This window comes from Amphiura filiformis, chromosome 11 (genome assembly GCF_039555335.1).
Source record: "Amphiura filiformis chromosome 11, Afil_fr2py, whole genome shotgun sequence".
NCBI classification, from domain to species: domain Eukaryota; kingdom Metazoa; phylum Echinodermata; class Ophiuroidea; order Amphilepidida; family Amphiuridae; genus Amphiura; species Amphiura filiformis.
In genome coordinates this window covers 13,507,235-13,525,751 of record NC_092638.1, presented here as the reverse complement: position 1 = coordinate 13,525,751, position 18,517 = coordinate 13,507,235, and the positions used below count along the sequence as shown (strand labels likewise).

Below are 18,517 nucleotides of genomic sequence, written 5' to 3'. Positions count from 1 at the left end.
TGCCAGTATTTTACCAAATTAATTTTTTGTGTCGGAAAAAAATACAATGTTTCAACTTACCCCGCGTTCCAACTAACCCCAATCTCCCCTATCTGTATTAATTAGCACCCCTACCCTGCAGGCTTGGGCAAATATTTTGATCAATTGAAAGTAATCGATTTATTTTTAAAATCAAGTTTAAGTACCATAATCGATTATTTTAAAAGACCGTACAGTAATCAAAGTATCAACATTTTGATTTTATCAAAAATAATTGATTGTTTTCCTAGAAGAAAAGATTTTTAAGTTTTGTTTTTCAACTGTTACAGTGAATCAAAATCATATTTTGTTTTAAAAAAAAGCCCAATTCTACCAGTACAAGAGTGGTTACTGTATTTACTTTATCTCTGATGCATACCTAAAAATAACTGACTGAGGGGTGCACCTAATAAATAAGCTCATTGAGATGGTGAATGTTTCCAGACCTGTGTATTGCTATTCATTTTTTCCACAGTTCATAGTAAATAAAAAGGCAGTGGGCCTAAAAGGGAACAAGCAGGATGAAATGAAAAATATGTGTCTATTTACTTGCAATTTTCCTTTTTTTTAATACAGTATTATACTTTTTTTTTCATTTTATCCTTTTTTAGCTCACTTTCTTAGGTCCATTTCTCAACTTATTTTTCACTTAATTGTATTCGTAATGGGTTAAACAATGAATATATTGCATAATTTCATTCTTATTATGTTTACCCTTATTAAATTAATATTTTGCATTGTTCTTTGTTTGTTTTTCCAAACAGATGACAACAGTTCCCAAAGAGGCAGTACCTGATAAACTGGATGAGTATCTCTTGAAACTTCAACATAAAAATAGGTAACAGTACTAGTCTGGGATTACACCCAGGGCCACTTGATCAGGCTGTATCAAAATGATTGGTACCCGAAAGTTTCCACTGATTATTAATAAGACTGCCGTATCAAAATACAATAAAGATTCAAATAATATGTAGGTAAATGGTATAAATGGTAAAAGAGGATCCAATGTTATTATGTTACATTTGGGAGAAGCAGGCTTTTCAATAAACATTAAAACTGGTGGGTAACAATCATTTTGATACAGCCTGTTGCCAATACATGAGGCTGAGAGTGATTAGGCCAAGTAAAATAAATAAGCCCCAGCAAAAAATGCAATTTTTAAAGGCAAAAAATAAGATCTATAAAAATAAAAGGCAAGATCCTGCCCCAAATTGCTTTACAAACCGAGATTTTCCCGAAAATCACCACGAAAAAAAAATCCCTGAATATTAAAATTAAAAATAAAATACTGCCCTCTGGATGTCCATTCAGTCCAATGTACAAACATGGCGCCGATTCATGATTGTAGCATGTCAAATTCAACAACCCCGATCGCCAGAATAGTCAGTTTGCTAGAGCATCCTTTGATTTCTAAATTCTGATTTATCTTTGTTCAGATTGTTGATCTTTTCTTTGTTTTGTTTTTATTTTCAAACACAGAGTACTGAAAAAATTAAAAGCTAAAGATGACAAGCAGATTGAGATGGAGCGACGTGAGCAAGGCTTCTCCTTGTACATAAATGGAGCCAATGTGGGATTTGGTGAGACACCAAGGTTTTCTCCAAGAAGACCAACTGCAAAGAAACCTAAGACAGCTGGAGGTATTGGCAGACTTTCGTTTTATTGTAATCTAGTTTGATTCAGGTCCATGTGGATTATATTTTGCAAAGTAAGATAAAAAAATAAAATAAAAAGGCACAGTGATTTATAGTCCGCTACGCACAGGCACAACGCCTAGACGTTGATCCATAAGCCTCAGCACACTTTACAGGTGTAAAGAACATAATTGCATGATTCCCAACCTTATAGCAACCAAGGCACGCCCAAGGCTCGAACTCTCACAGATCGTATTCTTATGGCCGACAGCGCAACGCCATAACCACTCCGCCACCTCACCATCCATGTAGGTTGACATCACCTATAATGACCCACACAAGAATGTTGAAAGCATAGGGCTGTCCACATAACACCTTGAAAACGCATCACCCATAATGTGTCCACACAGAAAGGCAGAGAGGTGAATGAATAAAGTTAGCACACCATTTTCCCATCTTTCAATAATATTTTTTTTCACTTAACGTCTAAAGCATCTACTTTTTTGCTTATATTTATTTCAGATCGGCCGCACAGAACTTACATTGGTCATATGCCTAATCAAGAGGAAGCTAGTGGGGAGCTAGACAGAAGTCCAAGAGCCATCAAGACAGCTCCTAGCAAAGTACACAGAAAAAATTGGGCCAAGGTATGATTGTTATAAAGTTGCCTTACATTTAACAGTCATGCTGCTACTGGTGTTTGAAAATATTCATAGGGATGTCTATGTGCCATATACATGTATGTCAAAGGTCACTAGTGCCTAGGGCCCACATGTAAATGTCAAATAAATGTATTGTTTTCAGTAACTAATGCTTCTCTGCATTATGTGTACTGATTTCACATTACATAATACAATAATTGGAGTGCATGTGCTACATACATGTAGGTGAAAGATCAGGGACCACAGAGACTCAAATGTAAATAATTATTACTCAGCAAATAAAGCGTCCTCCACTTCCAGGCTTAGTATTATACTGATAGCACATACTTCTACTTGGGTACTTAACAGGAGACACAAGGCTGGATGTGACGTCTATGAAACGGGATCATACATGGTGCAAAGTCAAGTAACTGTGAGAAGTTGAAATTTTAGCGCTACATAGCCTACATTTTTTTCGCGCTTTTTGCATTCCAAGCTGCTACCGCGAAAATAACAATGCACAAATATATTCCTTTTCTGTATAGGCCAATGTAAGGAAACTTTTTTGCGAAAAATCAATCGCATGAAAATTTCCACTTTTACAGTACAAAGCCTCAAAACATTTGTAGGATTGGTATAATTTCATTGTATTGTTCAATGTTCATGTAATTTGCCCGTTTTTTTTTTCAGGAATCCATTGACATCAAAACCAACAAAGGTGAAAAAGTGAGAGTGAAGTCTAGGTGGGGAAACAGTAAGTACTCTTATCTTTCATTCATAACCTTATGAAAATATGTGATGTGTGTGATCCAATCATATTTTATTATTTGTAAAAACGCAAAAGCAAGTGCAGGTCATTAGTATCTCACAATTGCGTACTTTTTCCTGCGTAAATATTAGTAATCTCTGCATGCGCTGTGAAGTGCATCAAACAAACTGCACGTACATTGGCCGCCGTATTTGGATTGTGCAGTACCATATTTGTACACATTGTGATGAGCACTTTTGTTATTGGTCGTCCTGTTTTAGCCTGTTTGATTTTTTGGAAAAGGAAAATATAAAAATTGTTTATTTTGCAAACTTTTGAGGATAATTTTGTGTTATTTTGTAAAGTGAAGAGATGAAAGTGATGGTTATGAATGAGATTAATAACTTTGCATCGGTAATATGTCAGGCATTGTGAAAAATCTAAACATTTTGCTTTGGACCTCGGAATATCCCTCGGGCGTAGCCCCTCAAAATATTCCTCAGTTCCAAAGGCAAAATGTTTAGATTTTTCACAATGCGCTCCATATAAGGCCAAAAAAATTGTTTGTTTGTCCACGTCCGACCGACTGCACCCTGGTCCCGACTGTCTTTTTTTTTTTAAATTTTAAATTTACGTTGATTGTGCTTGTAAAACAGTGGTTAGTATAAATTTAAAGAAAGAAAATGTAAAGAAAATGAACAGTAGGGGCCTATAACATGCAGAACCATCTCAAGAGTTAAACCAGTAAAGTGCTGTGTGTTTTGACTTATTTACCAGTCTTCAAATTGTCAGTTTCAAGTGCAATATCTGTAAAAAAAAAAAAAAATTTGACCTACCGACCCAACTGTTTCATAAGCCTCTATGGACAAACAAACAATTTATTTTTTGGCCTAACTGATGCGCAGTTATTAACCTCTAAATATTGGAGGGTCTCACAGACCTGATGACAACATTGCTTTGTCAAACATTGAATTGGGGGGAGCGGGGGAGGCAGAGATTCACCAAAAGACAGTCAAAGTGTGCCAACATCTTTTTCACTGATTGCAGGTGTATTTTAATCATGTTTTTTTTTACTTGTTTGATCTTAAAACGGCATTTCATGATCCACAGCATCATCCCCCCACTTTTCTCCAGTTTGAGATTTTTATACCACTGGAAACCTCTGGCTACATAATGTTTATGTACAAAAATTTCTTGCAGATTAATTCGTTTAGCAAAAATATCATGCAATTTGAATTACGTTCTGGTACACCAGAACGAAATTACAACACATTGTCTATGGAGTAGTGTAATACACATAATCATGCATAACACGCAAACGCAAAATCAGGTAGCAACTGAAATTTTTGGAATAAGCTTTTTTTTGTGGATATCTACTGAAAAACGTCATAAAAACAGGATGCTAGGATCACAAAGTACTCCTTTAAATTGCTGTTTAAATACACCTGTAATGAATGAATGAATAAATATTATTTTGACATCTCAGGAGATGGTGAGGCAGATTACTCTGAAGATTTTGAGCTCTATGATAGCTTACAGGATCAGTCTATCTCAAGGAGTAAAGATGATGGGATGGAGGACAAAGAAAATGATGAAGATGAAGAATTTGATTATGAAAAGGTAAGTGTGATGAAAAATAATCATGATTAAGAATAAGTAAAACTTTTCCCTAATTCTAATCCAAAACAAACAAACAAAACCTTGTGATCCAACATATGCCTCATGCAACAAACAGACACACCCCTGTATGTGTTTGCCAGCATCCGCGGACATTATGTATTGCTTTCAAAACAAGGGCATCTAAATCAACATTTAATCAACAAACGAAGACCAAAATGGTGATTTTTCATCTGTATAGCTGTGTCAGCTGATACACAGTACCAAATACACCTACCATCTGAAGTCGCTATATTCAATGCACAATAGCAGACATATATATGTAAAATATAATTGGCATGTTATTGCGACCTACTGCAGACCTCTACAAAGCGAGGATGGTGCTTGTTTGCAGGCAAGTCCACAGTTTAAATATGGAAAATCTTGTGTGTGTCCTCATTTGCAGGCAAACACTGACACACACCACATAAACACTGCATTCACACACATACACAAACACCTCACTTAATGGAGATCACACACTTGTAATATTTTTTCAATTTTTTTTCCTTATGGAGCAAAATTATCTCTATAAAGTTATACCTGAACCCATAATTGGCTCCAGGGCATACCCAATGGGACCACACACACCATAAAAATACCCACAACCCCACAGGGTATACCCTTGGTGACCTTATCTTTATTGGAGCAATCAATTTATTACAGCAATTTCCAATGCCCTGTGGAACATTTTCCTTATGGAAACAATGCTCTGTGTCTCCACAAGGAAAATTATCTCCATAAGGTTGTTCCAAAACTTATAATTGCCTCCACATGGCATTGGAGATAAGACCATGTTCCATTATACAACCCATACTGATTATTACATTGAATTCTTCTCCTTCTAGATGACTCAACATATGACTTTGATCCTTGAAGGTGCTTCAGATGGTGACAGTGATATAGAAATAGATGCTACTGCCCATGAAAGCAAATCACGCCACCAAGAGGAGGATAGTGATAGTGATGATGAGGAGACCAGTGAACATCTCTTGCTGAGTATTGAAGATGTCAAAGTAAGCATGTTCTGGCGCAGCCATCATTTTATTGGGAAAATCCCATGGTTTGGTGTTGGAATCATACCTGACTGCCAATCACAGTAGTGCTCCTGTAGGGATATACAGTCATTATGCCAGCCAGTAAAATATTTTGATTTTGACATCCTTATTTTAAAACCAAACATTAGAGCTTTTAGTAGGTCACAGTCATGCGCTTATATGTAGGACAGAAAGTCATAACTAAATAGATATAGACTACCCACAATTAAGCAGCCAAAGTCCCTGTGTTTTGTAAGCAGTGTATTTTAGGTGTCAACTGAAATAACTGTATATCCCTTTAAATTTGGATCTGAAGATGAGGTTTACAGAAATTACAGGGAAGACAAACTTGGACAATATTATTATAGAACTAGACATCATTGCCCAGGCAGGGAAGAATTACTGACCCAACTCTTCCCTGTTTTGTGCTGAAGCTTTCCCTGGTTTCCCTCAAAATATTTATTTTTGGGATGGCAATGGGTAAAAGCCAAGGGACATCTCTCTGCTACATGTATGCTTCTTCCCTAAATGACACTTGATGAATTCACCTACCCTGTTAGTCTCTGCCAGCCAGTAACCATCTGTTTCATTCCAAAAATAGCAATAAAATATTTTAAAATTTAATTAATAAAACATAATACTACATGCTCCCTTTATAAACTTTTCCCCAAAATTTCCTTAGCTTCATTTTATTTTAATTATTAGTCAGTCCTGTTGATTTCTTCTTTCTTTCTTCCTCTCTTTTTGTTTCAAAACACAAAATTAAAATTATTCCCTCCCCTTTGGGGGGCGAATAACGGAAGAATAGACACCCCTGAATTCAAAGTCCATAGAATATCTCTATTGGTAGAGGTGGTGGTGTCAAATAATTAGTTATCAATTTGCAATTTATTTATGTTTATACTAGTGTATGCTGTCGCTTGTGTAGGTAAAAGGGCCATTTTATGATCCACAGCCTCATCCACTCACTTTTCAACAACAAAAATTGAGATTTTTATACCACTGGAAACCTCTGGCTACATAATGTTTATGTACAAAATAATTCTTGCAGATTAACTTGTTTAGCAAAAATATTTGTTCTGGTACACCAGAACCAAATTACAACACATGTGGCCTATGTTGCAGGGTAATACACATAATCATGCACAACTCATAAACACAAAATCGGAATCAACTGAAGCTTTTTTTGTGGATATCTACTGAAATGTGTCATAAAAAGAGGATGCTAGGATCACAAAATACTCCTTTAAACAGGTGAAAAGTTCTTTTGATTCTACTTTGTTTTATATTTTCACAGACCCTGCGACAAAGCCTTGAAGCCAATGCTGACATTTTAAAGAGTTTGTCAAATAATGTAAGTATCAAGTTCTACTGTTTTCCAAATTCTGCTCATATTTGCTTAGGAATGGCTTCAAAACCCAACCACCGGGTGACTGCCAGTTCCCTGGCCAACTGCATTTCCTGTACTGTTACACACTTTTAGTTTTACGTATATAGATTGAACACAACATTTTCAATGCACATATGCATCAAAATGTTATGCGTGGCTGAGTAACCCTAGCACCTGTTTCTTTATCAATCTTTGGGTGACCCTGAAAAGATGAGAAGATGTTTTGCAGATTTAATATGTTTATAATTGATTCCATAATTCATTGGAGTGTTGGGAAAAGGTTAAAGGTCATTGGACCTTGTCCATTGTGCGAAATCGGTAACAGAACTAAGTATAGAGGCTCTGCATGCTTTTATCTATTGACTCCAAACAAAGGATTTGAACCGGTGTCCTTCAACGTAATCATGGCACAGTGCAGTCCATTCAGTCAAATGTTGTCATCAACCTATTTCATCATAGTGCAATTGTTATGTGTGTGTGACGAACTGTTGCCGTAGATTGCAATCATGCTTTTGTTCAATGCATTTGAGCCATATTTACGGTATGATACATCATATGCACAACCTCTATTATTGATCTCTTCCTAACTGCATAGTGTGGAGTCAGTGATTCCGTTAATTGATAATAATACCTGCACAAAAATAAAGGTTACGCCAACAAACAGTTGTGGAACATATAATAATAATGTAATGCGCAGAACGTAAAATAATAAAGTAATGTGCAGAACGTATAATAATAATGTAATGTGCAGCATAAATTTGAGTTGTAATTTCTTGTTCGCTCTTTAATTCTGCTACTTGTAGTAAAAGGTAAACCATATTGGTTGCTGTTACACCCGATGACATGCTATCCAGGGACCCATTGTGTTGTTTTTTTTGAAAATTCGGATTGATTTTCATCCCCGGTTTCATGTTGAGAAGTAAACAGAAAAAAATCCAACTGACAACCCTGTCTTCCACAGGGTGTTCGAGGGCAACCAAACAGGTTTTTTTACGTTACTCTAAAATCTTGCCTTTTTTCTTAGTCTGATTCAGAAAGAGACGGCTCATCAAGTTCAGATGAGGACGTTCAACTGGACCAGTCTGGAGATGAAGGCGATGATGAGGAGATAGAGGAGGATATAGCCAGTGATAGGTTGGATGGAAGAAGGAAAAGTCTTGAGCCAGGAGATATGATTGTATTACAGTTTGGTGCTAAACCACAAGGTAATCAGGGTTGATGATTTTTTTGATTTTTAAAATTTTTTTGCTTTAAATCAGATTTTTTAAAATTTAAATCGATTTTTTTGATTTGTTTAATTCCAAGAACTGCTATACCCCATGATAAATTCAAAAGAGGCCAGTGGAATGCTAGACATATGCGCAGTCCTATCCGGTATTCACAAAAATTCAAAATTTGTTTTTACATGTGAATATTTTAGAAAAAATTTGGCAAAAATCATGGGAAAAAAACTGTTGAATTCTGAACCTTGAACATGAATTTATAGCAATAGATAAAATGGCATCATAGAGGTATTTTAATTGTATCCAAAAGTTGTTGAAAAGTTAAATGAAGTAAAACAGTTAATTTAAGGAAAAAATTAACATAGTTAATCAAAAATTAAAAAGTTCATTTAAATCAATGATTTTTGTGAACGGCATGATTTAAATCAAGCAGCTCTGGTAATTAATCTTAAAGTATTGGGGTATAACTTCAATAAAAACAAGCAGACAAAATAAGAAACAAAATTTGACACTTACACATGTAGAAATGTACAAATGTAAGTTCATTTATTTGACATTCCTCTTTACTTACATTATCTTTTTCTTTGTTTCATGCAGGGCCAAGACAAGGGAGGATGTTAGCTGCTAAGTAAGTGAAGTAAAAAATATCGCAACGTATATGCTCTTAAATTTTTACAAACTTATCAGTTAGATGTAGGCAGCTCATAACTGTCTGTCCACCATTTTGTTTCTTTCTCTATTAACCTTTTCGGTAAATCCCATAAGCCTTTACAAGTACACCTGATGGGATGTCGTCATTTGTTGTCACGCCGATGTGCACATAGTTTAGTGAACATTGGTGCTGTGCATTTCAAAACTGTGAAGTGCGCAGTAACAATGTGCGCATTGGTGTAACGACATCTCATGTGTACTCGCACAGGCTTATGGGATTTACTGGATAGGTCAATTATTGTCCATCCTTGATACTCATCCTTGTTTCCTCTATGATTTAATTTTGTTCAGGAGAAAGCCAGATACGGAGGCAGTTTCGATGGTTTCCAGACAGTCTCAGGAGGTATCCCCAGATCAGGATCCAGATAAAACACCTAGAGCCACGTCAGAATTATATATGAGTCCAGGTAGCTATCAAAATATTTTTTCACTCTCTTTAGTTTCATCTTACATCAAAAATACAAAGCTGAAAATTATGTTGCCTTGCACTACACCCAGAACATACAGAATTCATTAAAAGAGTTTTTCAAGAAGAGATTATTTAAGTAATTATTATGTGTGTGGATAACTATTTTATTATTTTTTATACAAATTTATACAATGTATGTACCGGTATAGTATACTATGTAGCAGGGTATTTTAGTGAGGTTCTATTTACCAATTTCGAAATTCGTAAAAATTATATTTGACCCTCAGGGTTGAATGTATAGCTGTTTGTAAACCTACATATAGAAACATGTTGCCTTCCACCGGCCTTAAAACTATACCACCAGGAAAGATGAATACAAATAATCCCTTCTTTCAAGAACAACTCCTGAATGGAATCACCTCCCTGATTGCACTAAAGTCTATGGAGGCGATTGCAGAGTAACTACCAAAACCAGAACCATGTTTTACCCATCACAGCAAACCGCATCTAAAAAAAAAAAAACCACATAAAAAATGGGCAGATCTTGTTTTTCAAGAACCATGCAGTATGTCGCCCAACGACCTCCAAGCTATTGGACATAGATAGATATTATACATACCTAATTACCAGGATAACATAAACTTGTGCTTTTCTTATATACATATATAACAGGCCTACCAGCCAAGCGAAGTAGACCTTTGTCAGCTCAGAAGAAGAAGTCCCCCAGTGGATGGCAAGCATCTAATGATTTATCAGCAATTCAACAAGCTATGCAAGCAGAGAATGAGGCAGCCACATCAGCCCGGGAGAGTGGGACCAAGTCAAGAGGTAGTGGGACAATGAGTGCTCCTCCTAAAAAATCAGACAAGGTATGAAAAAAGAGCCTTTTCCAGTTTTGACACCCTTCTCCTAGTGTCAATATTGGACTTAAGAAATAGCACTTGCTGTGAACAATGTTAGGCCTATAGTATTCATTAAACTGCTAATTTCTCCTTATAGTTTGATCCCGAAGTTTGATCAGCTCGTAATCGGCGGGCTTTATAACATCGCAGATTAATATCCATATATTTTATTTGAAGAATTGTCTTGTGACATCTTGTCAGAAGTATTACAAATTAAAATTTGAAGTAATATACTTTGTCTACTTTCTTTAACACGCAAAATATAGACTAGGCAGATCAATAATATCCTAATAATTCCCGCAGATTACAGGCTGATCAAAGTATAGTTTTTTGTCATTTTTCAACTTGACTTTTACAACATTATGGTACAACCTGTATTGAATTGTGTTTTCATTGTATCTGGTAAAAGAGAAATGGGAAAAATATGTGATGCTATCTGAAAGTTGATCTTTACTTTGTTCACTTCTATTGATGCATTAACATATCATTATCAACCAAAACTTGCACTGGTCACAATGTGTTCGGTTGAAGGGCTTCATGCAACAGTGAGAGCATGTATTGGTATGTTTTTTTGCATTTGTGCACAAAAGAACTTGGCTGTTCCAATAGCTATATCTGGAAAAGGTTCATTAACCCAAACCCTGCTGATTACTATAGAATACTGTAACCGGGGAGCCTCTCCTTTAGCGGGACCTCCAACCAAACCACCATCATAAATTGGTGAGAGGTGTAAGTAATAATGGAACTTGTTTTTTGATAGATGTCCGAGGATATCAGTCCTAGACCAGCCTCTGTCTCTGCCGCGAAAAACAGCCAAGAGTGTCGGGAGTTGTCTTCATCAGATGATGAGAATCTTCCTCCCAGACAAGCATTTGGTTCACCATTAGACTTACTGTCATCACAGAATCTGAATGATCACAAGCTGTCCTTTGTTGTGGAAAAAGTGAAAGGCATGGATGCAAGGTAGGTTGTCTTGGAATAAGTATCATTGAGGTTAAAGCCATATTATAACATTTCCATGAGAAATAGAATTGGTATTTTTTTGGTGTAAAATGTTAGTTTTCACTGTCAGATATGTCCTCTTTTAATTTGGGCCCAAGCAGACAAGGCAATACAAAGAAACTTGCTATTTAATACCAGCGCATATGTCGCCAATGCGAGTCACTCATTCGAAAGTGAGTCGTGTCGGCTCTTTTGATATGTACGACTGCCCGCACGCCATGTACGTACTGTGTTATGCACATCGTGTATGTGTTCGACTAATATTTCCATCGTAATAATAAAACGACGGTTCCTGTGGTTTATTCTTGAATTTCAACAAAACTACAGCACCTAAAGTCTTGATTTTTGCAGGGTATGTTAGATTACTATAACAATGTAAAAAACAGATGTAAAAAATCAGCAAATGTTATAATATGGCTTTAAACTAGGGCAACTCAAACTTGGGTCATTTTACTGAAGGAGATGAAAATAGGATGCCATTGGATTACTTTGTCATGAAATACAAGAAATGTTCTCTTTGTGGATACGTGTGTGCAGTCTGTACATTATGTACATATAATGCATTACATGTGCAAAATGCTGCACGGGCAAACCGTTGTAAGGCAATCTTCGGTTTTAGGGCATAAATTATTTTGCCCAAATGTTAACCCCAACTCTGACCACAAACCTAATCTTAATCCTAATTCTGATGCCTAACCCAAACTAATCGTAACCCTAACACTAAAATATGCAGAATAAATAATGCCCCTAAAAAGCGAGGATTACCCAATGTAACACTGATGCTTGAAGGTGCCAATTTATGGATCAATTCCAGGCCTTTGCCAAAAGTGTTAGAAGTTGTTTTAGTCCCCAATGTGACAATCTACATTTGGTATATTTTCCTTAGGTGCTGTAGCATACAGGGGTACACAGAATCAAAGGTCTTCTATTAGAAATTCACTAGTGATAAGGGAGATACTGATAACAGGGTTTAATTTGGTATCTGCTGGTTGGCAATTGACGCGATTCCAAATACAGCGCGCCACCTACGATCACGCCTGGCTGATCTACTTCGCGCAGAGCATCATGGGTAAAAGTCGACATCCATGACGCGTCGACGATGTTAACCATCGACCGGATTTCCGAGGCGCTTGGGAAAATTCTTTAGGATAAAAAAAAAAAAAAAAAGAAAACACTTTCAGGTCTTTAAGCTTTGTTGTAAGTAGGCCTATAATAGACTTGATTAAAAAAATATGATTGAGGATAGGCCTACTTAGACCCTCATATATGCATATCCTTTAAAAAAAAACCCCAATTTTTAAACCTTGTTTGTTTTAAGTAGGCCTAATTCTCAATATTTAGAATAACGAAATACTAGTATTCAATACATATTTTAACAGCATGGACAGCGGAAAGTTTTTTTTCTGCCTCCTTTTTAAAGTTAATTTCGACAGTTATGGTTTAGGCCTACCTCTGTGAATGTTCAGAGTGTTAGGCCTATTCCCACACAAAATAATGGGCATTAAACCCTTATTTTCAAACTTTTCCGAACCCGATCCGAGGCGCTTGGGACAATACTTTAGGCTCTCGTTTACAAGAAAAAAACACTGAAAAACATGATTGGGGATAGGCCTACTTAAACCCATGAATATATCCTTTAAAAAAAACCCCAATTTTAAACCTTGTTTGTTTAAAGTAAAGTAGGTCTAATCCTCAATATTTAGAATAACGAAATATTCAATACATATTTTAACAGCATGGACAGCGTAAAGTATTTATTTTTGTATAATAGGCCTACGATTAAAACGTTTTTGAATATTATTTCAAATGTAGGGCCTACTCTATTCCTAGTCAACCATCTACGGTTAAAACTCGATGTCAAAAATGTTGATGTCTCTGATCGACCATCTAGGCCTATAAACCCGATGTCAAAATGTCAATTTTCGAGTTTGGGTAGGCCTATAAAAGCAAATGCTTTTGATGCAAGACAATTTCAAACAGGAAATTAAATCTAAAACGCAAATTCGTGCCTTTTTTTATTTCTTGTTTGGATATTTTTCCCATGATTATTACCATGCGTGATACATGATTAAGATAAAAGCTTTTGGTTTTCATAAATCATGTTTTGAACGCTTGTCTTATTTTTATAGGCCTAGATGTTTTACATTTATAACCTTTTACAAACTTGAATAGATATGAATTAATTGTTTTAAAGCATTTTTTAGGTGTGACGTTCCGGGATGACGTTTTGAAACGCTCTTTGTAGCATGATGTAGGCCTACTGTATGATCACGAAAGGTCGTAAATTTAGAAGCCATTTCCTTATAGCCCTATAAACAAAACACTTTCACGGTCCCCAATGTATAATGTCGGGAGAAAATATATACTTGCACTAAACAAATAAACCTGTTAATTTTAAAATAAACTCTCGTGGTGCAATTCTGTCAACCAAATTACATAGGCTTATGAACCGGGGCTGGCGGCTCAGACCCCGCTCAGACCCTCAATAAATTTGGTGCGGGGGCTCTAATAGGACTACCCTTCTGTATGAATAGGCACGTTTTCATTTTCATTTAGCCATATAATGGCCTCCAAACTACATTGTTAAGCATGTTAAGTTATCTTGGTTTTGTCAAAAACATCAACTGCAAATTGCCCCTTATTGTACAGTATATCCTTCACCGTAAGTCGGGGTGTGTGTGTTGGGGGGGGGGTGTCCCGGTTCGCCCCTTCAGTCTCAAATGAAGCAGGCCTAAACAATGCGTTCATTCCTCCAATAAAGTCCATCCCTCTTTACTTTGTAGGTTGAGTCCTTGATCTATGGGCCTGATCCATGATGCAAGAAATGTCGACCCTCCGAATTTAAACCTTTCCAATTTGGTCAAAGTCCACAATGCCGTAAAGGTTCGGCTACACTACAGTTCAGTTCTTTCCACAGTGTTGACTTATAAAAAAACATGTATAGGCCTAGGCCTAGGCCTAGGTGTTTAAAATTATCCAATTGAATATTTAGTCGAAAAAGTTTTGATTTTTCAATGTTGTGCCGACCGATAATATATGACTAAAAAGAAACTCATTCCAACCAACGTGTGCTATTTGGGAGTAGGCCTAGCTAGGCCTACATTAAGAGTAAATTTCCTTGGGTTACCGGGTATAAATAATTAAAGGGGAAAGTTGAAATAAAGATGGTATGACATGCAAGAAAGCGGAAGTAAAAATAAGATATGAAAAAGAAACATGAATTATATTAAAATCGGACATGACAATTGTCAAATTCAAACCTTAATTGTGACACGATCTGGTTCATGGGGGCCAAAGGAGGCATTTTTGAAAATTGTGTTACTGTTATCATTATTATTATTCATTACACGTACAATAGGCTATCATTTTAAACTGAAAACACCAAAGGTCTAGCATACTTGGTTCTAAAGTTATGAAGTTTTTTATGCATATTTTCTTGATATGCCTTAAAATAATGATCTTTTAAAATTCATGTACTCTTTTGCAGTTAGAAATTTTCTTCATCTTTATTATAATGCTAGAACTCTATGAGGTATTATTGAACTTATGCATTAAAGTCTCAAATTGAAATATTAACAAAAAATAAATGTTATTTTTATGCGGTAGGCTATGCCTACAAAGTGTTTTTATTATGATCGTAATTTTTTAATGTTTGATAGTAATATAGGCCTAATTAAAAATACAAATTTAGGCTAAAAATAAAATAAGGACAAATCAAACAATTACAATAATAACAAAAACGGCAAACCAATGTGATGCATGTTTATAAGTAATGAGACATTAAGAATCTTTTTAAAATTTACTCGAATTTCTTTGCTGGGCCTATCCATGTGGCGAAACCGCTATAAGCGCCTTTTCAGCAAAAAAACCACATTTTAGAAAATGTAGGCCGATTACAAAAAAGCAACACCTATAATAGTATGGATGTTCTTAAGTATGCTGGTGTTATATTATTATCGTATTACAATAAATTTAGAAAGAATTAAAACAATTTATTCTTATAACCAAAATAAAACCTATGCGTTTTCCATTTAAAAAAAATTATAGGCCTAGGCCTACTTAGCATTGACTAGGCTCATGCGTATCAGGCTGAAAAGCATCGTAAAGTTTAAAAACAAAACAGGGCGGTATTAGAAAATGAATAACAAAAAGGAAACACATAGGCCTAGTATCAACATCATGTTTGCGGGTTTAGAAAAGGACATCGGTGAATATCAAACTGCAATATTTCACTTCAACACAGAAAATCTCAAAAAATTCAAAAGTACTATAAAACATTGTGTTTTTAGAGTAATAAATAATCATAAGCATGGTCAGCTATGGTTGATGAAAAGGATGTCGACCCCAGACACGGAAATGCCAATTTTCACTGCCGTCGTTGGTGGCGCGCTGTATTTGGAATCGCGAGAATTGAGTTGTAAACATGTTGTCAATTGGCTTTTACTAGCCTGAATGTCTAGTTATAAATTTGTGCCGTAGAGATAAGTTGCATGTATATCCTACTATATTGATTTTGACTGAAAAATATTTCAAAATATGTTTGCCAAAATAATCAGATTTGTTGAAAAATGTGTAAGCTTTATGTAACATTTAGGAAAAAAAATCCCATCAACCAATTCTAAGTATGCCCCCCATTATAAACCAAGTTATTTTTTTGTCGTCTTAGAGATAAAATACATCTCACATGAAGGCACGCTTAAAACAGAAGTCAATGATAATACACAAGTACAACAAAAATATTTATAAGCTATCTGGACAAGTTGAATACTATTAGGCCTTGTGTGGTATATATGGCAACATGGCTTTGTTTTACTTGTATCTTTTTAACATCATTTTCCATTGTGACATGGTAGTATCCATACATTTATATTCTACTGCATATTTTGCTTTTATGTTGCAGATCTCAAAGGAAGCTTCTCCGAGCCCTAGGAAAGCTAGAAGAGTCCACAAAGTCCGGTCAAGGATCAGCATCAAAGTCATCTGAGCTTACACCTAGGAATCAAAGTAGCACGGCTGGTGCTGGACATGAGGGAACAACGAGTGAGGAAGGTGTGGGCATGTTCAAGACACCTAGGCTAGCTCCAAGAGCAAAGGTAATAGAATTTGTGTTAGACCATGTGCAATTCACTCACAATGACAGCCTCAGTTTTTCTTGAATTAAATTGTTTTTTTGTTTTGATTTTTGGCAATTTAGGCTTGACTAGTGCGCACAAATTTACTAATGTGCACGGGATCTTTGATACAAACTAATGTTGCCTTACCAACTGGAACATTTTCTTTTCAAGGCAGTATGTAAGTTTTGTATCAATTCTGATTTTTTGTTGCTCACATGTCACTCTGTAAGAGTATGATGTCAGTAGGCCTGATACAAATGGGCTACATGTACATGTATTTTGATTATAGTAATAATGCTGTATTCCATGCTCACAATCTATATTTTACCTTTTACCTTGTTACCTTTGCGTAGAGTGCTGGTGCAAGTCGTCAGTCGATGCCATCCACAACAAACACCCTCAAGCTGACCCTTGACCTCTATACAAATTGGGGTCACAATAATCGTGTTGGGTTGACCGAGGTGCAGGTGTATGGAAGTAATGGAAAGCGTTTAGTACTCAGGGCAGATGATGTGTCAGTCAACGGTGCTATGCAAACCAAGGGTGACTTGGGAAATATTGTAAACGGCAAAACAAAGGTAGGGAAATTATTATGTTCAGGTTCTAGAAGGTAATGTAGCATCTTGGCAATGTTTTCAGATTCAAGTAAACTGAACAAGTATTGTTATCAAAACTTAAGGAATAGCAATTTTCCTGTGTGTATTAATTACATTAAGGAATGTTCTCTGTATTCCTAAACCATGTAACTTGGGGATGATTTGAAGTGACCTCCACTAGAACTTAATCAGAGCCCTCATGATATGACATAAGTTCACTCATTGTGAGTCCAGTCTAGGACTAGGGTGCAAACCAGGCACAAATGATCACCACAGGTCCTGAGACTGCCCCTCCTCTCTGATGGCGAAATATTTAGTCACCACCGCTTTGATTCACAGGCACATCTAGAACAGCTCAGAGAGGGTAGTTCATGGTTTTCACATTTTGTATTTAAAATGACAACTTTATTGAGGACTAATATCAAGCCTCAGAATCTGAGCTAACCTGCACTTGAGATGAGTCTGGTATATATTCCTAACTATTATGTAAAAAGAGACTCGTTTAGCAGCCGACAATTGCATCATTTTGATATGGATGTGCACATATTTTTGTTTATCGATTGCTATTTTCACCTGTATGTCAATTTCGCAATTGCTGTCTTTTACATGTTTGGATCAGATTGCTCTATGACAATTTTTTTTTTACAGACAACGAAAGAAAGAAGCATGTGGAGTTGTGTATTTAATGAGGATCTCCCAGTGCAGTTGGTATTGAGTGTACCAGTACCTACTGGTGCTACACTAGAGCAGAGTATATCCAAGGTGCAAATATGGAATTACAACAGAAGTCTTAAGGTAGGTTGGCATTTACTGCCTAATTGAAAGGTAGAATTTTAATCTTGTATGCATGGAAGATACAGTCATGTGCCATTGAAAAGCATTATGTGACAATCCACCATAAATGGGTGTAATGTCGGCAGAGCTTGGTTTGAGGAATGGTCCATTGAACGTCTCAAAAACGTCACAGAAAACAAAGGTTTCCCAAATCTTTTACTGATATTTACTACCTTGAAAACAAGCAACATTATAGTCCATTTGTGGTAGACTGTCACATATACATGTATGGGTGTGTACAACAACATTTAATTTACATGTAGTCCATCTGAATAACATCAGATTACCCAAAGTGCTGAATGTTCTACTCTAACACTAACCTTAACCCTAATCCTTGGTCTACCCCTCATCCTAACCCTCATTTTAACTCAACCTACATGTATATCGGGCAAGCGTAAGCCCTACCCCAAACTTTAACATTAACCCTAAAACACAAAAGGTGTTCTGAGGTTAAATAATGCATTCAATTCCCATACAGGGAATTTGTAGACCGAAAATGCATGTGGTTCAAACATTTTATATTGGTACCAGCATCAATTTAAGGGTGTGCTTCTGGTAAACATGATTAATGCTTAATTAAAAACTTTTTTCATATTTTTTTT

General features: G+C 36.0%; 1 protein-coding gene across 1 annotated transcript in view; it reads left to right on the top strand.

Annotated features, from left to right (window-relative positions):
- The window catches only part of LOC140164374 (katanin-interacting protein-like), a 58,822-nt gene that overhangs the window by 10,232 nt on the left and 30,073 nt on the right, over window positions 1–18,517 (top strand). The window contains 15 exon segments of the mRNA XM_072187651.1: window positions 783–856; window positions 1,498–1,658; window positions 2,175–2,299; window positions 2,984–3,047; window positions 4,528–4,661; window positions 5,546–5,713; window positions 7,032–7,088; window positions 8,149–8,329; window positions 8,945–8,975; window positions 9,350–9,465; window positions 10,140–10,336; window positions 11,130–11,332; window positions 16,272–16,464; window positions 16,839–17,063; window positions 17,730–17,876. Of these exon segments, the coding sequence (XP_072043752.1) occupies window positions 783–856; window positions 1,498–1,658; window positions 2,175–2,299; window positions 2,984–3,047; window positions 4,528–4,661; window positions 5,546–5,713; window positions 7,032–7,088; window positions 8,149–8,329; window positions 8,945–8,975; window positions 9,350–9,465; window positions 10,140–10,336; window positions 11,130–11,332; window positions 16,272–16,464; window positions 16,839–17,063; window positions 17,730–17,876 (2,076 nt within the window).